The 22,587-nt window shown below is 51.5% G+C and overlaps 1 protein-coding gene across 2 annotated transcripts in view; it reads left to right on the top strand.

Annotated features, from left to right (window-relative positions):
* LOC105499242 (proprotein convertase subtilisin/kexin type 6) overlaps nucleotides 1-22,587 on the top strand; it is a 188,565-nt gene that overhangs the window by 159,472 nt on the left and 6,506 nt on the right. For both annotated transcript variants that reach the window (XM_011771749.2, XM_011771750.2), the window contains 5 exons: nucleotides 4,339-4,441; nucleotides 5,712-5,908; nucleotides 8,193-8,280; nucleotides 12,381-12,484; nucleotides 17,297-17,426. In XM_011771749.2, the coding sequence (XP_011770051.2) occupies nucleotides 4,339-4,441; nucleotides 5,712-5,908; nucleotides 8,193-8,280; nucleotides 12,381-12,484; nucleotides 17,297-17,426 (622 nt within the window). The remainder of the gene's footprint in view (nucleotides 1-4,338; nucleotides 4,442-5,711; nucleotides 5,909-8,192; nucleotides 8,281-12,380; nucleotides 12,485-17,296; nucleotides 17,427-22,587) is intronic.

A 22,587-nucleotide genomic window follows, 5' to 3' on the forward strand; every position in this document is an offset into this window, starting at 1 on the left:
TGTGATTTATAAACTGTGGCAAGATTCAGTAATTATTAATAAAGAACTGATTTTTTTCTTAAAATCTGCTACTGACTTCAGCCTTGCACAATGGAACCTCACTGTAATACCATTCTGCAGTCCAGCAGTCTACTGAGCAGGGCTTAGATGGAGAGAGGGGGTCTCCATGGGAAGGAGATGCGTTCCTGGCTCTCAGGGAAGCCCCCTGAAGTCTCAGGGGTGAATGGGATGGGCAGACCAGAGATAGCAGGACAGCCTCTTCAGACACCAGGACAGAGTGACAGAGCAGGTGAGAACTGGACGGTGCCAAAGTGTGGAAGCCAAAGGAGGAGGAGGAGCCACATTAGAGTCCAACGCAAGGTCAGGTGAATATGAGATGAGGTGTCCAGAGCTGGCCTTGGGCATGGTGCATTGGGAGTGATGGGCCCAGGCCAGTGGAGGCTGCACCTGGACCCTTTGGGCAAGAGAGCATTTGCCAAGAAATAGAGGAGGTGAGCGAGGGGGATGAGGGAAGCCTAGGGAGTACTTGCAAATGGCCAGGGTCCCAGGACAGCAGCAAGCAAGATGGCCCCTGGAGAGGAAGGTTGGGGGACCAGAGCATCTGGCTGGGAGAAAGGGCAGCAGCTGCAGTGGGCAGCATGGGGCACAAGGAAGACGTCAGTGCTGTGGTTCTGAAGGTGGACAATTTTGTGATGACAGCTAGCCTGCTAGGCCAGAGCCGTCTGGTGGCCAAAGTGCGGGTGGAGGCCACCCCAGGGACTCCGCAGGGTGCTGGGTTGAGAGCAGACCCTGGGCTGGCCCCACCCAGAGACTGGGATTCAGCAGGTGTGGGATGCCTGGGGGTCTGCAACTGTAGCAACCACTCTTAGGTGCCTGCAGGCAGCGTGGGCTTACAGATCTGGCAGATACTGAAACCAGCGAGGATGGGGGCAGGAGGCAGGGAAGGGCTTGGGTTCCTACAAGAAAGTGGCTTGGAGGCCAGGACAGTACTGGCACGGGAACACAGGGAAGACTGGGCCTCAGGAAAGAAGCCATTGTTGAGCAAAGGGAACTGAGTGGGCTGAGATCAGCTCAGGACACTGTGGTCACCCACACAGGACTGCAAGGGAAGCCAAGAGCCCACGTGGTGTTGTCTGGAAGACGGGATTCCAGGACGGCTCCACAGGTACAGGAGCCAGTTCACAGGATGAGGGTGATGTCTGGAGCAGGACCATGTGTGCTCATAGGCTTAGCACATCCGTGCTTACTCGACAGGCTCAAGCAGAGGCCCAGAAGCCTTAGGTTACTTGCTCAGGGCACAGAGCAGTCAGGAAGGAAACCTGACTTGTACTCAGTATGCTCTTATTCTTGTGGGCACCTCTTGTCTGCAATTAACCAGCTCAACTCTTGCATTCCTCTCGGGTCTGATACTGCTCCATTGAGGTTCCAGTGTGCTATTCTTAGATGGCGTGAATGGTGGGAAAGATGGTGATGCCAAACCCTCCCGTCCTTCGGCAGTTGGTCCAAGCACGCGATGGCAAAGCCCGTGGAGAACTCCCAAGTTGCTTTCTAACATTTATTTGCTTGCGTATTTTTTTTAAATCCTGGATTTGCTCCACAAAGGATTGAAGGTGGAGTTTTCAAATAAACCCGTGTCAGTCTAAGCCCATCTAGAGGGGCATCAGCCGCTAGCCAGGCTGTTCAGCACATGAACGGAACCCCCCGTGTATGAAGAGACCCCTGCTAGGAGTTATGGGGAGTGACACAAGAAGGCAGTGGGGCTTGGAGGAACTTTCACGCTAATTGAGGCAAGAGGAAAAGCAGACATAAGTACAAATTACAACACAAACAACATGCTCGCCCAGAGAATGAACTACATACAGCTGTACCAGAACACGCTTAGGCGGTGGAGTGATTGGGACAACGTGGACAGTCAGGTGGATTTAATTTAAGGACACTTCGTGGGAGAGACGAATCTGGATATTTGGCTTTTAGACACAATTCAAGTAGAGAGCCATACTGGGAAGGTTTGTTTACAGATATTTATCTCGGCATCTGGGCCCTTGAATGGGCATTGTCTTCACCTGACCTGTGGGTGACCTTGATGCAGTGTGGGGGCTCTGCAGCTCTGTTGAATAGACCCCAGCCTTGCTTGGGGCTCCGTGCAAAATTATTGAATAAGCTTTCCACTGCAGACAGACCCAGGAGCAGGGGTGGGGATGTGTGAAGTCCATAACCCTGACCAGCAGCTGAGAGCACTGCTCCAGGGCCCTCCCCAAGGCTGTCCTCCTCCGAGGACATCCTAGAACATTCTGTCTGGAGATGATGAGGACATCTATACTTTCCCTGTTCCTAGCCACCTTCCTCTCATCCACTCGGCAAATAGTGATTGAGCACCTACTCTGTGTCTAATGCCGGGAATCTAGCAGTGAACACACTGAACCAAGCCCTGCCCGCCCATCTCCCATTCCCTGTGTCTGGAAAGTGAGAAGATTGGTCTGCTGCCTCCCTGTCCCACCCATGCCCTCATCTTCTTAAGATGAAGGAAATTGTTCACTTTATCAAGCAAGACAGACCTGCTGCCTCCTCAGGGAGAAAGCGCTGCAGGAAAAGGCGGGAGAGAAGTCCTTAAGTCACCACAACAGCCCCGCCCTCACTGGGTCAGCTACGAGGGTGGGAAGGCAAGAGCCCAGTGCCTGAGCTGGAGTTTTGGGCTCAATGGGTAATTTAAAGCAATGGTGCAAGAAGTGAGGATTTCGGAGTCTGTCCCCATAGATGACCCAGGATGGGGTGGGCAAAGAATCCAATTAGATAGAAATTGATCCAAACTATAGTAAACCCTCTGGAGCTGGGGGGAGGGGCTTAGCAATGAGTTTTAGAAATGGTGGGCGGCATCTGGAACCCAGGGTGTCAGCACCGCCCAGGAACGGCGTCTAGAGTGTCCTCGTGGATACACACAGCTCCAAAAGGGGTTCACAGTGGGAACTGGGACAGGCGAGGCCCCCCACCCAGTGAAAACTAGGGAAATATCAACACCAGAGAGCCTTCAGGAAGGGAAGTCAGCTTCACTGGGTCTAACACTGGAAAGGTCTGGAGACTTCAAGACAAATGAAGAGGGCTTTGTGTGCCCCAGCAGAACTCCACTGTGGGCAGCAGAGAATGAGGACTTTGGTCTTTTCCTCAAGTCCCCACCAAATGAAGGTGGCCAGCAACTAACTAGGCTTTACTCCTGAGCTCACTCCCCATCCCCTCAGATAACTCATACCTCAGAGGAGGAGGTTTTTCTTCTAATAACTCGAAAGCCTTCACATGCCCCACTTAGTCCCTGTGTCTCAGAGCTGTTGGGGTCCCCTGGGCCATTTCCTCAGTGTAGGAGGGACAGGTGGGTAGTAGGTGGGAGTCCACCCCAGTTCTGGCTTCAGGCATCACTCCTGCAGACCAGCTTGGGGAGGACCCCTGCAGCGTGCCCCGGCCCCGCCTGAGGGGTAGACCTTTAACACTGGGTTCACCTCTGGGATACCTGGGAAGGACCTAGAGGGTGAGGTTTGCTGGTGTCTACTCAGCTCGCCTACAGTTCTCAGTTGTTTTTCCAACAACAAACCGGCCTCCAGAGTGAGAAACTGGGTACCCCTGGGAACTTGAGGGAGGACACAGCTGCCCTTCCACCGAGGGCTCCGAGGAAAGTCTAAAGGGGATGTTCTGAAAGGGGCTCGGCCCTCGGCACAGAAAACAGCAGTCCCCCAACCCTAGGACACACTGTCAGGCTCTGTCCCTGCCCCACCCCAGACCTGCCCAGCAACAGCCCCACAAGGAGGTCCTGAGTACGCGGTGATCCATCCCCATTCCCACCGCAGTGGAGTGGGTGGGGGTAGGGGGGTCCTACCTAATTCCTCCTGGCTTATCAGCTTGCTAGCAGTTCTCCTGACACTCAGCACCCCCTCTTGTGTTGCTCTGTCCTCCACGTGGAAGTCAAAGGTGCTGGCTGGTCCCAGCATCATGACTGGTGCAAGTGAGTAAATGAAACAGCTGTTCCAGCCTCTCCCTCCCCGTTACCCCTCCAGGCTCTCATAAGTCCCATCTCCTCCCTGCTCTGGGCAGCGCATCCAGCCCTGGATGTTTCGCTCCTTCTCATGCCATCCCTGTCTAGAGTGCTCAGACTCTGACACTGGAGCCCAGCGAGGCTCAGCTGCACCTGTTACCCATGGGGACAGCTGCTCCTGCCTTGTCGTCTGGCCGTCCAGCTCCAGCGGGGCCTGGGAGCTTCTACCAAGCTGCAATATCCTGACTTGGGGATCCGTGGGACTGCAGTAGATGGAGAAGGCATCTCTCTGGATGAAAGGCAATGCTTGTTTCTTTAAGGTGTGTGCCATCCGGAGTGTGGTGACAAAGGCTGTGATGGCCCCAATGCAGACCAGTGCTTGAACTGCATCCACTTCAGCCTGGGGAGCGTTAAGACCAGCAGGTAACGCATGTCCCAGAGCCCTGTGGCTCACCACTCAGTGGTTCTTTCCAGTTGTATCCTTAGTCCCTCCACGTCCTGATGCCCCAGTTAGGAATTAATGTAGCACCCCCAAACAATCATGACACTGAAGTTAACTGCTTTGGAGTTTTTAAATTTTTAGTAACTTGGCATTCGTATCATACAAGTCATATACATCCATTACGGAGAAATTAAAAGCTGTGGCATATTGGCGTCCGTGCTTATAAACCCTTTTCTATCCATGTTGTTAAAGAGAAAGAGGTCATGTTGGGCATGCCAGGGCTGCCCCAGAGGGCCCGGAGATGGATGCAATTCAAGGCCCTGGTGCTGCCCTCACAGCCTGTTGATGGTCTTTTTCTCAGTGTCTCTGGACTCTGGTTGGGTGTGGGGCTTTCACTGAGTGAAAGTTTCGTTGAGTTTACCCCGAGAGAGGATATCGGGAGCTCTGACCTGGGCCCCTAGGTATATGGCCAATTGCCTGGTTCGGGCTGACCCTTCTATGGTGAGTGAGCCCTCCTGTGTGGCCTGCAGTCAGGCCCTGAGCTCTGTCCACTGAGCTCCTCTAGCTCCTGGCATCACCACTTCCTCAAATTCTCTTCCCTGACAGTCCTGCAGCTGCTCTGTTGTCCATTCTCATTTCACAAACTTCCCTGAGCACCCATCATGCGCTGCATGTGCCAGGCCTGGGAGGCCCTGATGACAGGACACTGCTAGGCTCCCCAAAGGCCTGGGTAACAGATGCACCCACCAACCACTGGTGCACACCCATGAGGGCTCAGGCACGGGTGCAGCCGTGCACGGTGGAGCCAGGTGCCCATGTGGCTCTCGTGGCATCCTAGAGCTCCCAGCCACAGCGCACTCACTGGCCAAAGTGCAAAGGCTGTCACCCTGCTGGCCTTACTCACTGCCCACGAGACTCACTCCCTGAGGGCACCCGAGAGAGGGCTTTGCCAGAGCTGACAGCTCCAGAAGTCAAATACCAACCTCACGATGCCCTTGGGAAACCATGCACACCCTCAGGACTTTTCAGTGGGGCCAGCTTTTAAAAGAAAGGATTCCCAGGTTCTGTGCAAGGCCTCCAACCTCTCCACCTGTGTATGTAGGAACCTCAGAACTGCACTCACCAAGACAAAGGGCATCATGTTTGACATTCACTCCTGAAGCCTTTGTTTCCTCAAAGGAAACAAAGGGGCGGGCATGGGACTGGGGCTGGGTTGGCAAGGCCCTCACCCTCCTGCCTTTGCTCCTACAGGAAGTGTGTGAGCGTGTGCCCCTTGGGGTACTTTGGGGACACAGCAGCAAGACGCTGTCGCCGGTGCCACAAGGGGTGTGAGACCTGCTCCGGCAGGGGTGCGACACAGTGCCTGTCTTGCCGCCGCGGGTTCTATCACCACCAGGAGATGAACACCTGTGTGACCCTCTGTCCTGTAGGATTTTATGCTGATGAAAGTAAGTGGCATGTTCGTGGGCACAAGAACTGATGAGCCAGCCCCAACTTTCTGGGCCTGTGCCCTCTCTCCTGGGAGATTTTCCCAGCTTTCTGCTTCCTGTGTATTTTGTTGTTCTGAGTAAGGACTTGCAACAGGGGAAGGAGGCAGAGATGATGAAATCAGAGCACCCAGGCCTGTTAGTTAATAGCACTTCCCCCACAGACCTGACCGGGAGAAGTTCCAAGTGATGCTGAAAGAAATCCTGGTCTTACTCGCTGTCCAGGGTATTTCACGCATCTGCACTAGAGTCAACATCTGCTATTGAGCAAGGGCTGAGAGGTGGCTAGGGCCAGCCACTCTTGGGCTGTCTGATTTCAGGTACCAGGAGAGGAGGTCCTGCTGTCTGTCCTGTAATTTCTCCTCCAGGAGAGACTCTGCCATCAGCTTCTCTGTAACAGAGGATGTGTGCACTGGGCATGGGTCAGGGCATATGGAATTGGCGGTCAGAGCTGGGGGCAAGCCCTCCTAGGCAGAGCTGCTGAGATGAAATTGGGATTTAAGTGTGGGCAGAAGGTTTGCAGACCTCCAAAAATGAAAAGGAGCTGCTGACCAATGTCAGTTGGGCTCAGAAGGGATGGATTGGTCTTTGCGGGGCATTTTACAGGTAGCATCCACACCCCTAAACACTAGACAGGCAGTGTTTTCCTCCTGCCACAGGAGGGGAATCAAAGCTGTGCAAGGGCAAAGGCCACAGCTAGTCATGCTGGAGGTGGGACTGTAACTCAGAGCAGCACGGCCAGGCGTCTTGCTGCCCTGCTCTCCCAGGAGGGTGGGGGAATGGACAGGAGTTCTAGGCCCAAGACCCCATGCCAATGTTTTAGTAATTCACCTTGCCCTGAGAGACGCAAAAGGAGGGCTTGGGTTAAATTGACAGGGGATAGTTGTCAAACACATTTAAAGAAGCTACCGTTTGACATTCGTGGTCTTCCAGGTAGCAGGCCTCCCCACAGCCCTCCTCTCGGGGCCCTTGCTGCTCAGGGTGGGTCATTGATCCAACCTGTCATGGCATTGCTGTTACCCCTGTGGACAAGACCCAGGAAATCTTTAAAGACGTATAAAACCATCAAATAACCAGACTCCCCCCGCTTTTTTTTTTTTTTTTTTTTTTTTCTGAGATGGAGTCTTGCTCTGTCACCCAGGCTGGAGTGCAGTGGTGTGATCTCAGCTCACTGCAACCTCTGCCTCCTGGGTTCAAGCAATTCTCCTACCATAGACTCCCAAGTAGCTGGGATTACAGGCATGCGCCATCACACCCAGCTACTTTTTTTGTATTTTTAGTAGAGACAGGGTTTCTCCATGGTGGACAGGCTGGTCTCGTACTCCTGACCTCAAATGATCCATCTGCCTTGGCCTCCCGAAGTGCTGGGATTACAGGTGTGAGCCACCTCATCCATCCCAGACTCCCTTTAGAGGGGAAACAAAAAGTCATGCAAGACACATTTCACAGCCTTTGCGAACGCCTGTTCTGGGCTGCCAACCAGACCTTTGCAAAGGATGCAGGCACCTTCATCCCCACCCCCTTCCCAAGGGCACAATAGGCCGCCCTCCTTCACCCCGACATCCTCACTCAGCCCCTGCTTTATGGCATATGATGCCACCTGTGAGGGGGCCCTGCGGCGGGGACATGCACAGGTGTAGCAAGCAGCTGTTAGCTCCCAGGCCCAGAGCACCCCAGTCACTTAGGAGTGGTGCATGGTGGTGTTTAATGAGGCGCCAACCCAGATAATAACTTATGACATTGCAGATGGGAGTTGGGGTGACCCAGAACTTCCCCAGGAGGCACGATGACTCACCATAGGTTCCTGTCTCGCCATCTAGAGCCACCAGATCTTCATATATAGATTTCCCTGGGAAAGCACTGTGGAGAGCAAGTAGCAGCCTCAGGCTCCCCACCCCCCTACCTGCCCATACCTGGCCACGTTTATGAAGATTTCCACCTCATTAAACTCTACTTAGCCCACCAGGAATTGGCCTCCATCCCTGTTGAAATAAGTGGAACCACCTCAGAGGCCTGGTGGTTGTCTGAGGACTTTAATTTACCTCAGAAAGGGGAGGTGAGAAATCTGTGACCCCACACCAGGTACAAGCAGCCTCTGGCTGCTTTATTTCTACACATTCTGGAGGTGGACTCGGGGAACAGCCCACCTACACCCCTGCTTTGAAATGCCGGGGCCCTGCTTGCCCAGATTTGATTCCTGTCAGTGCCGTCCCTTCTCTTTTCTTATCTTGCTATTTTTCTCCAGGTCAGAAAAATTGCCTTAAATGCCACCCAAGCTGTAAAAAGTGCGTGGATGAACCCGAGAGATGCACTGTCTGTAAAGAAGGATTCAGGTAAAAACCCCCCTCAAAACCTGAAGAATGCCAGGGTGGTGGTGCTGTTTTGAGTTTGTTATGGATTTACCACATTTTTGCATTTCTCCTAAAAGCTGAACTGTCAGAGGCCCAAAGCCATTGAGGGTAAAGATTCCGAGTCCTGGAAATCATGTGTCCACTTAGAGATGGCTGTGTAGGATGGAAAGTGAGAGGATGGGTGGAATCTCTGTGTTTCACACAACATGGGCGAATTGGGCAAAGCAGCACTTGATTGCATCACATGCAGCACAGGGCTGTGCCCAGATCCACCTCCTTTCGCTCCAGCACCTCCACCTGCTCCAGTTCCCCTCCCTGTCTGGGCCAGGGGTGGGCTGTAGTGGCTCACCCACCCTCTCTCGTCTGCATCCCTTGGTCTTCTGTTTTTTTGCCAGCTCCTGACATCTTCACTGCTTCCTAAGGGTGCTCTTTACATTCATGGTTCTCCCTGTTCCATCAGGCTCAGCCCCATAAAGCTCAGCATGCATTTTCTTAAAAATCATTCTTCTGGGTTAATGATTGTTCTTGGAATATTTTGAAATGTTTCTTTAGCCCATTTTATGCAACCAAATTCCTTTTAATGCAAACAAATATACATTACCTATTCCTCCAAATTGCTGTCTAAAATCTTAGAACATTCTGTTCAAAATTTGGGGGGGGATACTCCCATAGTAGGGAGACTAGCACCATGGTCCACACTGGAAGGATCACCTCATGTTCAAATGCAGGTTCTGATGCAGCGGGTCTGGGTATAGCCCACTACTCTACATTTCAGCAGGCTGGCAGTGATGAAGATGCTGTGGTCCAGGCAGGGAGTTGCTTTTGCAGGGTGAGGCGGTGGAGGGATGCAACATACCCCCAGCCCCATCTCCCTTCTCAAATGCTATGAGGACTGGAATTCTCCATAGAAGAAGTTCCTTTTTTGGAGTAAAGAACAAAGGAAGAAAAATTACTGAGCATATCTTCTCTTATTCCAGGTGCTTGCACCAATTTTGCCTTATTTAATCTTTGCAGCAACCTATGAAGTAGACATAATTCTTACTCGCATTTTACAAACAGGGGAGATGAAGTTTCCCCAGGAGACACTATGCTACTGTCTTCATTTCCTTCAGCCTGCCCCTTTCTTCCAGATGAGAGTACTGGGGAGAAGAGGACCGCAAGCAGCTGGGAGTCCAGGAGAGGGAAGGCAAAGCAAGGCCCCCAAAGTCACGCATCACATCTGCTGTCATTTAAACCTGTTGGCTGGACAAGGCAGGATTAGGAGTGAAAGGATGAACTGGCCCAGGAAAGGGATCCCCCAAAGAGATAAAAGTTGGAAGAGGAAGGAGGAGACATTCAGCTGGCAGCCTGGGAGAGGCCAGCTTTGATGTCCCAGACTCTGTAGGTCAGGCAACCCAGGAGTGGATCCTCAACCCAGGCTGGTAGCTGGGGGTATCAGGAAGAGGAGGCTCTATGTTCCCAGTACCCTAGAACCTGCCTGTTTCCCAGCAGAGAAGCGCTGAGGGATCCCAGGGAATGCATTTATGCATCCTGTCCCATCCTGTAGGAGAGAGAAATCAGATACTCAATTCAGGAATAGTGTGCTAAAGAGAAAATGCTTCCTGGCAGTAGCCCCGCCACATAGAAGCAGTGGTTCCATCAATGACAAGCTTTCAGAGAGGCATGCAAACTCCAGACACATCGCCAGCCATCAGCCACAGAAAGCTTCCATTTATTGCCCAATATCCTCTTAAGCTGTGACTTCAAATCACTGCAGTCATGTTAAAGCAGCAAGAGAGCAGCCGAGCCGCCGCCTCCGGCTATCCATCTCTTCAGGGGGATCAACACAGGAAGGGTTTGCAGGGGAATGTCAGTTATTAAAGACATGATTTAACTGCCATTCGCAGTGGGCATGGCACCATGAAGAGGAAGGCCCTGGGTGGGTGTCCACCATCCATACAGAGGAGCTTGCAAACATACGGACATCTTCCTGCTAAGTGCAGGTGTAAGAGATAGGAAAAGCCAGTGTTTTCGCCTACTCTCACACACAAAATGTAACACACTTCACCTCTGGTAGCAAAAATGTGTGGGTTTTTCCCCACACACCAGACAGTTCTCCAGTGAACACCAACTGGGTGTCCCATAAGATATATATAATAAATACATAGCTCAGCCTGAATGCGCTGGTTCACACCTGTAATCCCAGCACTTTGGGAGGCTGAGGCATGCAGACCACTTGAGGCTAGGAGTTCGAGACCAGCCTGGCCAACATGGCAAAACCCTGTCTCTACTAAGAATACTAAAATTAGCCAGGCACGGTGGTGCATTCCTGAATCTCAGCTACTTGGGAGGCTGAGGCAGGAGAATCGCTTGAACCTGGGAAGCAGAGTTTGCAGTGAGCTGAGATCGTGCCACTGCAGCACTCCCGCCTGGGTGACAGAGTGAGATCCTGTCTCAAAAATAAATAAATAAATAAATAGCTCAATTCTGACACTACTAGATAGTGTCACATCCTACAAATTGAGGGCTCAGCCCAAGACTGCCCCACTTTGATGCCAATCACAAGTCCCACGTGGTGACCTGTGCTTCTGAATGACCAGCTACCAATCGGATTTCCCATGACCCCTCCTTGGGTTCGATTAATTGGCTAAAGCAGCTCACAGTGAAAGACATTACTTATGTGTACCCATTTATTACAAGGATATGATGCACAGCTAGATAGAGATGCGGAGGGTGAGGTTTGGAAGGGTTGAGCGCTGGACCTTCCATCCCTATGGGGCTGGGTTGTGCTACCCTCCCAGGATGTGGGATGTGTTCTTGTTCACCAACCTAGAAGCTCTCCAAACCCTGATATTTTGGGGTTTTTATGGAGGTTTTTTTACATAGGCATGATTGATTAAATCATTGGCCACTGGTAATCAATTCAGCCTTCAGCCCCTCTCACCTCCCAGGAGGGAGGTCAGAGTAGTAGGGCTAAAAATTCCAATGTTCTGATCACATGGTTGGTTCCCTGGCAGCCAGCCCCTGTCTAGAGGCTACCCAGGAACCCCCCAGTCATCAGTTATTAAAGACATTTAGCACTTTGGTAATTGCAAGGGTCTTAGGAGCTGTGTGCCAGGACAAAAACCAAACATATATTTCTTATTATAAATCCCAGTGTCATAGCAGGAGTCACCAGCTCTGACAGATGCACCGCATAGCACTTGCTCAGTATGGTTAGTGGCAAACCCATTTAAAACGTGTACATCACACACAGTATAATCTCAGGAACTAAAGAGATAATTGTAGGTGACATTTATTCACACTGCTGTGTGCCAGACACTGAAATGTTTATGGGTATTAACTCATTGAGTCCTCCAAGCGACTTTATGATGTAGAAACCAATTAACAGGAAGGAAAACGGAGATGCAGAGAGGCTGGCAGGCTTGCTTGGGGTCGAACACTGGGAAGTGGCAGAAGCCATCCACATGGATGGTGTAGCTCAGCATCTGTGTCTCTGTCCAGCACTTGGCTGGCTGGATCGAGGTGAGGGCAGGCACAAATGGGGTGAAAGGGGAAGGCAGGGGCTGCATTTGACAGGCCTGCTAGGGCTCTAGAGGGCGTCTTATTTCAAGTTCATTGCGAAGCTGCAGAAGGTTTCAAGCAAGAGAGAGACAGGAGCAGGTTGGGGTTCAGGGCCAGCCTTGCCGCCAACAGCCCCATCACATGTCATAAATGCCGACACTTCAAGAGGGACTCGACACTGAGACTGAGCTAGCGTGCCACCAGTGATGACCCACACAGCTCCACTTCTCTTCATGAGGTTTGGATTCAAGTTGGAGAAATGGCAGTAAGGAAAAGCTATCACTGGGTTGGACGGAGCCCGGCGCCTGCTGCATAGTAATGGGAGCTCTGCTTCCCAGGGCCTCGTGGCCGTTCCTGCTGGGCCCCCAGCCGACTGCGGGATGACTTTCGCAACTTTCCTTAGCTGAGAACTTTTGGTGACACAAAGAACTGTGCCTCAGCCACTTACATTTCCTCTTGGGAAAGGCGTTAGAGGGCAAATCATAATTTAATTAGACTTTTGGAATGGATGTGGAAATCTGCCTCTTTCTTTTCAACAGCCTTGCACGGGGCAGCTGCATTCCTGACTGCGAGCCAGGCACCTACTTTGACTCAGAGCTGATCAGATGTGGGGAATGCCATCACACCTGCGGAACCTGCGTGGGTGAGTTCATCGCCTGTGGAGGCCTCAGGCCAGCGTTACCCAAGCGGGTAGGCTACTGCCTTGAGACCGAGAAAGCCCTAGGACTTCATGGGCTTCTGCATTCATTGCAGCATGAAAATGCAAAGGCAAAACAAGGTACAAAGGCCGTACCAGGGACTGGGGGCAGGGAGAGTGGAGATTTAATGTTTAACGGTTACAGAGTCTCAACTTGAGAAGATGACAATTGTTCTAAGGATAGATGCTGGCGATGGTTACGTAATGGTGTGAATGTCCTTAATGCTGCTGAACTGTGTACTTAAAAATAGCTGAGATGGTAAATTTTGTGTACATTGCAGTGGCTCATGCCTATAATCCCAGCACTCAGAGAGGCAGAGGTGGGAGGATAGCTTGAGCCCAGGAGCTCAAGACTAGCCTGGGCAGCATAGTGAGACCCTGTTCTCCATGAAAGGAAAACATTTTGTTGGAAATCTTTTTTAAAACCATGTTTTTAAATTTCAAACAAAGTCCCAAAACAATGCAAAGGCCCACTTTGAACAAGCAGCCTGAATTTCTCATTAGAAATCCAGCCAGGCAGTGGCTTATTTCAGACGGGGAAAGGGATAAGGGATGCTCAGCCACTCAGGCCATCTTGTCTCGGAGCTCAACTCTTGCTGTGGAAAGGTGCGGACAGAAACACAACACTATAAACATTGAGAGGGCTTTGGGAGAGGTGGGAATGGATCCAGGTGGGGACGGGGATGTTTTCAAACATAGCCTTAGTTCTTTGTACCTATCTTCACTTATTTTGAATAGTTGGTTCAAAGAAGAAAAGAATTCTATAAACAATTTTACATGTATTATAATTTCCCACAAAGATGATGGCACGAATGTCTCCCAGGCACAGTTTCTATGCAGAATGGTAGAGAATTCATTCATTTTATTGGGTTTTGTTTTGCAGAGCTATTTGCACAAGTAAGTTGAAGTGCACCATCAGTCTGTGGGCTCAGATATGTTTTGGGTTAAGTTTTCTCCTCTCCCCTTCCTGCCCCTGGTACTTTGGTCCTTTCTAAGAAACTCACATCATATGAGCTTTTTCTGCAGTAATACTTTAAGAATTAAGTCTCTACTGGCCAGGCGGAGTGGTTCATGCCTGTAATGCCAGCACTTTGAGAGGCCAAGGCGGGTAGATCACCTGAGGTCAGGAGTTCAAGACCAGCCTGGCCAACATGGCGAAACCCTGTCTCTACTAAAAATACAAAAATTAGTCGGGTGTGGTGGTGGGCACCTGTAATCCCAGCTACTGGGGAGGCGGAGACACAAAAATCACTTGAAACTGGGAGGTGGAGGTTGCAGTGAGCTGAGATCACACCCCTGCACATTTCAGCCTGGGCAACAGAGTGAGACTCTGTCTAAAAAAAACAGAATTAAGTCTCTACTAAATCACAGTTGCCATGATACTACTGTTCCTCAGAAATGCTGCAGAATGGGCACACCCCTCCCCATGTGGCCAACCATGAGTACCCCATGCAGCTACCTGCCGTACTGTCGTGGAATAGACAGGCATGATAAACCAATGCTATGGCCAAGGCCGGTGTCCTCCTACGATTGCCACGCTGACCCCAGACCACCCAGGGGAGATACGTCCTCCTCAGTTCCCTCCTGGGGCAGTCCTGAAGGCCACAGTGCTCAGCATCTGGATGGGTTCCACCCGCTGGCAGCTCAGCAGATTTCCCTAGCAGTTTGCCTGTCACCTTTTTGTCTATTATTTTTATTATTTGTTTCTTTGACTTATTTAGCCCAGATTGATTAGGAAGCATCACTGATGTTGCTTACTTAAATTTCATAGTCACTCGAATCCATAACATTCAGGCATACCATTTTATAACTCTTTGATTTCAATAATTCACTTTTCTTTCTCTGAGTCCCCAGATTGCCTGATGGCAAAAAGCTTTGTAGAGTCACTTGGACTTCTCATCTCAAACCAGTGACTTCTCCATCACTTCAGCTATTAAATTCATTGGTGAGCAGGTCCACAGCTCTAGGGAATCTCCCCTATGCCCCATGCCCTCTGACGTGGGGTTCTTTCTACGCTCCTGGGAACGTGTACATCTATCTCCTGGCAGCCTCTTGGGAGAGAGACCTCATTTTCCTCCTCTGAGTCACTGGAGGCTTCTTGCTACATGTCAGGTGTGGACCTCATTGGAGACATCTGTTCTCAGCTGCCCACTTCGTGTGCCCTGGAGACCCAGGCCCACCTGGCATTCCCCTCCCTGCTCCCATTCAGTGACCACTGCTGCCCACCACCCACCCAGGGGCCTGGGCACAGTCATGGGGAGGGTTGGAGTCAGGCATGAGTGCTTGGGGTAGGACCTGGTGGAATCTGCCCCCACCCTTGGCTCACAGTGCCCCAGTGCACTTGGCAGGCAACTCGATTGAGATGAGCCTCTCATCCTCCTGAGTCCAGGTGCCCCGTGTGTCTTGGCATGGAGGTTGTAATCCTTTGGGGCTGCTGGCACAGCTGGGTTAATGCAGTGGCCTCATGGGACTCGACTTACCCACCTGGGGCATGGCATGTGGACTAGCAGCTGGCAGCCTGCAGGGCACACACATACCAAGTTGCAGGGCAGTGCCCCAAGCACCTGTGACAGTCGGTCCTCATGCATGAGCATCCTATGCCCGAGATGGCATGACTTGAAACAGCAAATGAGAAACACTACAGCAGACCAAGAGAGATTACAAAAGAAAGGAAAATGGTTTCTGTTTCAATCCCTGTCATGGCACATTTTTGCAGCTTTTTGAACAAAGGCTGCATGGTTTCACTTTATACTGGGCCCCGCAAATGACATAGCAGGTCCTGTATAAGCATAGCCCATTCTGCTCTTATTGCTATGATTGTGGGTGCTTTTAAAGTGTTCAAAGTCTATAGAGACTTGTGACTTAATGGAATCCTTAAAAGACTTTCACTGAGTTATGAAATTCATATTATTTAGTAGTTGAGAAAATAGGTCGCTTAGAAAATCAACCCACTTTAACAGCTTTTTTATTGTGATAAAATACAAGTCACACAAAATTTACCATCTTGACTATTTTTAGGCATACAGTTCGGTGGCATTAAGTGAATTTACATTTGTGTGCCACCATCACCGCCATCTCCAAATAAATGTGTTTTAACAACTTTGAAGCTTAATACATTGAGCATTAAACTAAGTACAAATGAGAACAAGCTTTCTTTCCCACTTTGGAGGCTCCACAAGTGTTAAGGACCCTGGTGCTGGAGGAAGGACAGCGGGGATGACGGGTTCAGCAGGAGAGGCACGAGAGGTATAACAGCAGGCCCTGAACAGCTCCCAAGCCCCACTCAGAGTGGCGCCCCGCCTTGTGCACGAGACCCACCCACCAGATGCTCCCAGAGATCAGCGATGGGGAGGGGCGGCGTTGGCCAAAGCATAAGAGCAGCCTCTGCTCCAGAACAACATAAACCGAACAGAGTCCTGACTCTGGGGTCAGCTCTTCCACTGCACCTCAGGAAGAGGGAGACACCCGCCATGAAGACGGTGGTCCTCAAGAGGCCCCTTGAGGGCCCTACGTCTGCCTCCTGCTCAAAACTCCGTGGCCTTCTCGGCTTCACTCTTCCTGACTTGAGCTCAAAGGAGGAGCTTCTCCTGCATGAGCTCAGAATTCCCTCCCAGCCTTACAGCTGTGGTTCTGAGGTGTGGAGCTAGCCCCAGAGCCCAGGGCCTTGTGCTTGAGCCCTCCAGGCTCCAGAACCTCTGCAAAGGGCTTTTCCCTTGACACAGCGAGAGGCCCCATCTGAGTCCAGAGCAGACTGCAAGGCCTCAATCTAAGACCACAGTCAAACTGAAGCAGTCGCGGGGAGGTTTACTCTGGCATTGTGATTATCATAGAGCCCCTGAGATAATTTCCTCCCTGCCTGTAACTCTGTCCGCTGTCAGTCAGTGGCCACCTCACTGCCTCTCTCTGACGTCCCATCAGATGCTCCCTGGAGACACCTGGCCCAGAGGAGGTGCTATCTAGTCATCTAGTCCAATGTCTGAGCCAGGTCGACAGTTCCTCCTCAGACCCTTAGCCAACCTGAAGGTTTTCCTCCATGACTCATGGCCCTTTGCTCAGAACTGTTGTCTCTTCGAGTCTCTCCTCCCTGCGCCATAAACCCTTAGTCTTAGGCATTTTTTTCTCTATTGTTGAAAATGCCCTGACTGTACACACCAAACACCAGTCAACACTATTCCCGAAGATCTCTTCTTTCATCTTCCCACATCATCATCTACAGCGTTCTGTGCAATGGAAGAGCCACAAATGCAAACCATGGCTGCAATTCGAAGTTGCCTAGTAACCATATCTTAAACAGTCAAACGAAACAGGCAAAAATAATTTTAGTAACATATCCTGTTCAACCTAATGTATCTAAAACATTGCCATTTCAACATGTATCCATATAAAAAATAAATGAGCTGTTTTATATTTTTTTATATGAAGACTTTGGCACTGGATTTCAAGTGTTCAGGGAGCAGAAGTGGGCTAGGCCTGTTGGAAACAGGGCCCATCATCGTCGCATGGCCAGTGGGCAGGTGTGCTCCCTCTGAGATCACCTCATGCCTTGATGTCCCCGTCTATGAAATGGGGATGGCGATGCCCCCGTCCTGGGAGTGGGTGAGGATGGCCCAGCTCACAGAACCTGGGAAATGCCAGCTGTAGTGGTGGCCTGGGGGCTTCTGAATGGTACCCCTGATCTCACAAGGCCCTGAAGCAGGCCTGGGGCATGGTCTTCTGCCAGCCATCCCTGATACCTTCTTCTTTTCGTGTATCTCTCAGGGCCAGGCAGAGAAGAGTGCATTCACTGTGCAAAAAACTTCCACTTCCAAGACTGGAAGTGTGTGCCAGCCTGTGGTGAGGGGTTCTACCCAGAGGAGATGCCGGGCTTGCCCCACAAAGTGTGTCGAAGGTACGGTCTTCCTGGCAGGGAACGGCAGGCAGCTGTGTCCAGCAAAGGAGTGACTGGAGGGCAGAGTCTGGCAGCATCTTCCCCAGGGGCTGGGGGAGGGCGTGTCGCATCACCCCACAGTGGATAGGAGCCCATTTACAGAGCTGGTTGGGGCCTTCGTCCCTTTGTTCACTGAATGCATATTTGTTGGGTCCCTGCCGTGGGCCAGGCACTGTACAGCAACAGGATAGGATGGGAAGCAGAATAGCAAGGTGCTCACACCCCAGTGGATGTCCCTGCCCATGTCACACTCAGCATGCATCCTTTGCACTGTCGATGATCAGAGAAACCGTGTTTTGGGTTTAAAAAATTTTGTTTTTGGAGACACAGTCTTACTCTGTTGCCCAGGCTGGAGTGCAGTGGTGTAATGTCAGCTCACTGCAACCTCTGCCTCCGGGGTTCAAGCAATTCTCGTGCCTCAGCCTCCCGAGTAGCTAGCATTACAGACGTGCACCACAATGCCCAGCTAATTTTTGTTTTGGTTTTTGTTTTTGAGATAGAGTCTCACTTTGTCACCCAGGCTGGAGTGCAGTGGTGCTATCTTGGCTCACTGCAAGCTCCACCTCCTAGGTTCACACCATTCTCCTGCCTTAGCCTCTTGAGTAGTTGGGACTACAGGTGCCCGCCACTACGCCCGGCTAATTTTTGTATTTTTAATAGAAACGGGGTTTCACCATGTTGGCCAGGCTGGTCTCGAACTCCTAGCCTGAAATGATCCACCCACCTCAGCCTCCCAAAGTGCTGGGATTATAGGTGTGAGCCACCACGCCTGGCCTAAAAAATATTTTTTAGTTAGATACTTTAGAGAAAGTAAAAAGATCCTGACAATTTCCTCATTCTAAAGCCATTTTCTGCACAATCAATGCACATGTATTTTACCCTTCCTATTCCCCTTTCGTGCTTCCTCCCATGCGTCCATCCACAGAGTCACCATTCTTATTTGATGGCCCTGGACCCTTCTGTTGTTGGACCTTAGCTGTTAAAGGAGAAGCCATTTGCTCTGGTCTCCTCTTTTCTGGCTGAATATTGCCCTATGCTGGGAGATCATGAACTCAGGACCCAGAACAGGGCAGGGCAACCTGTCTTATTCAGGGTGGGAGCAACAATGAGGAGTTTGAGGCAACTGTGAGGGTGTGATGATGGGTGTCGGCTGTGAGGGTGTGATGATGGGGTGGGCTGTCAGGGTGTGATGATGGGGGTGGGCTGTAAGCATGTATGATGGGGGTGGGCTGTGAGGGTGTGATGATGGGTGTGGGCTGTGAGGGTGTGATGATGGGGGTGGACTGTGAGGGTGTGATTATAGGGGTGGACTGTGAGGGTGTGATGATCGGTGTGAGCTGTAAGGGTGTGATGATGAGGGTCAGCTGTGAGGGTGTGATGGGTGTGGGCTGTGAGGGTGTGATGATGGGTGTGGGCTCTGAGGGTGTGATGATGGTGGTGGGCTGTGAGGCTGTGATGATGGGGGTGGACTGTGAAGGTGTCATGATGTGGTGAGCTGTGAGGGTGTGATGATGGGGTGAACTGTGAGGGTGTGATGATGGGGGTGGGCTGTGAGGGTGTGATGATGGGTGTGAGCTGTGAGGGTGTGATGATGGGGGTGAGCTATAGGGTGTGATGAATGGGTGGACTGTGAGGGTGTGAAGATGGTGAGATGTGAGGGTGTGATGAGTGTGAGCTGTGAGGGTGTGATGATGGGTGTGGTCTGAGGGTGTGATGAGGGGGGTGAGCTGTGAGGTTGTAATGATGGAGGTGGGCTATGAGGGAGTGATGATGAGGTGAGCTATGAGGGTGTGATGATGGGTGTGAGCTATGAGGGTGTGATGATGCATGTGAGCTGTAAGGGTTGATGTTTGTGAGCTATGAGGTGTGATGATGGGGGTGAGCTGTGAGGGTGTGATGTTTGTGAGGTGTGATGATGGAGGTGAGCTGTGAGGGTGTGGTGGGTGTGGGATGTGAGGGTGTGATGATGGGGGTGGGCTGTGTGGGTGTGATGATGGGGGTGGACTGTGAGGGTGTGATGATAGGGGTGGACTCTGAGGGTGTGATGATGGGTATGAGCTGAAAGGGTGTGATGATGAGGGTGAGCTGTGAGGGTGTGATGATGGGGTGGACTGTGAGGGTGTGATGATGTGAGCTGTGAGGGTGTGAAGATGGGGTGAGCTGTGAGGGTGTGATGATGGGTTTGAGCTGTGAGGGTGTGATGATGGGGTGAGCTGTGAGGGTGTCATGATGGGTTTGAGCTGTGAGGGTGTGATGATGGGGTGAGCTGTGAGGGTGTGATGATGGGTTTGAGCTGTGAGGGTGTGATGATGTGGTGAGCTGTGAGGGTGTGAAGATGGGGTGAGCTGTGAGAGTGTGATGATGGGGTGAGCTGTGAGGGTGTCATGATGGGTTTGAGCTGTGAGGGTGTGATGATGGGATGAGCTGTGAGGGTGTCATGATGGGTTTGAGCTGTGAGGGTGTGATGATGGGGTGAGCTGTGAGGGTGTGATGATGGGGGTGGGCTGTGACAGTGTGATGATGGGGGTGAGCTGTAAGGGTGTGATGATGGTAGTGGGCTGTGACAGTGTGATGATGGGTGAGGTGTGAGGGTGTGATGATGGTGGTGGGTGGTGAGGGTGTGATGATGGGGGTGAGTTGTGAGGGTGTGATGGGGTGAGCTGTGAGGGTGTGATGATGGGTGTGGCCTGTGAGGGTGTGATGATGGGTGTGAGCTGTGAGGTGTTCTGATGGGAGTGGGCTGTGAGGGTGTGATGATGGGGGTGAGCTATAGGGTGTGATGAATGAATGGACTATGAGGGTGTGACGGTGAGCTGTGAGAGTGTGATAATGAGTGTGAGCTGTGAGGGCGTGATGGGGGTGGGCTGTGAGGGTGTGATGATGGAGTGAGCTATGAGGGTGTGATGATGGGGATGGGCTGTGAGGGCGTGATGATGGCAGTGAGCTGTGAGTGTGTGATGGGGTGGGCTGTGAGGGTGTGATGATTGGAATGTGCTGTGTGGTTTGATAATGAGGTGAGCTGTGAGGGTGTGATGATGGGTGTGATCTGTGAGGGTGTGATGATGGGAGTGAGCTATGAGGTGTGATGATAGAGGTAAGTTGTGAGGTGTGATGTTGCAGTGAGCTGTGAGGGTGTTTTATTGGGTGTGAGCTGTGATGGTATGATGATGGGTGTGAGCTCTGAGGGTGTGATGATGGGGGTGGGCTATGAGGGTGTGATGATGGAGTGAGCTGTGAGGGTGTGATGATGGGTGTGCATTGTGAGGGTGTGATGGGGGTGAGCTGTGAGGGTGTGATGGATGTGAGCTGTGAGGGTGTGATGATGGGGGGTGGCTGTGAGGGTGTGATGATGGGGGTTGACTGTGAGGGTGTGATGATGGTGTGAGCTGTGAAGTGTGATGATGGAGTGAGCTGTGAGGGTATGATGATGGGTGTGCATTGTGAGGGTGTGATGGGGGTGAGCTGTGAGGGTGTGATGGATGTGAGCTGTGAGGGTGTGATGATGGGGGATGGCTGTGAGGGTGTGATGATGGGGGTTGGCTGTAAGGGTGTGATGATGGTGTGAGCTGTGAAGTGTGATGATGGAGGTGGGCTGTGAAGGTGTGATACTGGGTATAGCTGTGAGGTGTGATGATGGCAGTGAGCTGTCAGGGTGTGATGGGTGTGAGCTGTGAGGGTGTGATGATGGGGGTGAACTGTGAGGTGTGATGATGGGGTTGAGCTCTGAGGGTGTGATGATGTGGGTGAGCTGTGAGGGTGTGATGATGGAGTGAGCTGTGAAGGTGTGGTGATGGGTTGAGCTGTGAGGGTGTGATGATCAGGGTGAGCTGTGAGGGTGTGATGATGGGGGTTGGCTGTGAAGGTGTGATGATGGGGGTGGGCTGTGAGGGAAGTGCCAGATGTTACCCTGCTTTCACAGTGCTGTAAAGAAATACCTGAGGTTGGGTAATTTATAAAGAAAAGAGGTCGATTTGGCTCACAGTTCTGTAGGCTTAATAGGAAACGTGGCTCCAGCATCTGCTCAGCTTCTGGGGAAACCTCAGGGAGCTTTTACTCCTGATGGAAGGTGAAGCAAGAGCAGCACATCACATGGCAAGAGCAGGAGCAAGAGAGGGAAGGAGGCCGGGCACGATGGCTCACACCTGTAATCCCAGCATTTTGGAAGGCCAAGATGGGCGGATCACCAGAGGCCAGGAGTTCAAGACCAGCCTGGCCAACATGGCAAAACCCCTTCTCTACTAAGAAAAAAAAAAAAAGCAAAAATTAGCTCAATGTGGTGGTGTGTTCCTATAATCCCAGTCTTACAGGAGGCTGAAGCAGGAGAATCGCTTGAACCAAGGAGGCGGAGGTTACAGTGAGCCAAGATCGTGCCACTGTACTTCAGTGTGACAGAGCGAGACTCCATCTCAAAAAAAAGAAGGAAGGAGTTGCCACATACCTTTAAACAACCAGCTCTCACATGAACTCACTCATCACCAAGGGGATGGTGCAAGGCCATTCATGAGGGATCCACCTCATGGTCCAAACAGCTCCCACCAGGCCCCACCTCCAACACTGGGGATCACATCTCAACATGAGATTTGGAGGGGACAAATGTTCAAACCATATCGCGGGGCTTCCATCTGAAAAAGACTTAAAATGAGGGAGCCCTCAAAGGCTTGTGTCAGAGCAGGAGGGGTGCCCATGCCTGGCTCCCAGCTGGGTACCTGTTAGCACTGGTAGATTCACCCCGCAATGGGGTCTGCCTCCCAGGCTGTGTGTAAGAACCACTATGGGTTGTAACCTATTCCGCTAGAAACAAACCCTACAGTGAGCCCATGAGGGATCACCGAGTCCTGGCACTTGTGTGACCCACAGCAGAGGGACCTGGTGGCGGTTACGTATCTCTGCAAGCATCAGCCCCTTCTACTGGGTTGCTGTAAAATAGGAAACTTGCCACCCACTTGCAAGGTGCAGCCTTGCTGAGTCCTGCACAGGGCCCTGGGCACAGTTGTCTGAAGTTAAACTTTTCATGTTAACCAGTCAGCTGGTTCTCAGATAATTAAATATAGCAATCCAGGGAGAACCTGGAATTAAACAGTGATAATCACTTTCATTTGTCAAATGCCCTGGATTTCAGGGC

This window comes from Macaca nemestrina, chromosome 7 (assembly GCF_043159975.1).
Source record: "Macaca nemestrina isolate mMacNem1 chromosome 7, mMacNem.hap1, whole genome shotgun sequence".
Taxonomy (NCBI): domain Eukaryota; kingdom Metazoa; phylum Chordata; class Mammalia; order Primates; family Cercopithecidae; genus Macaca; species Macaca nemestrina.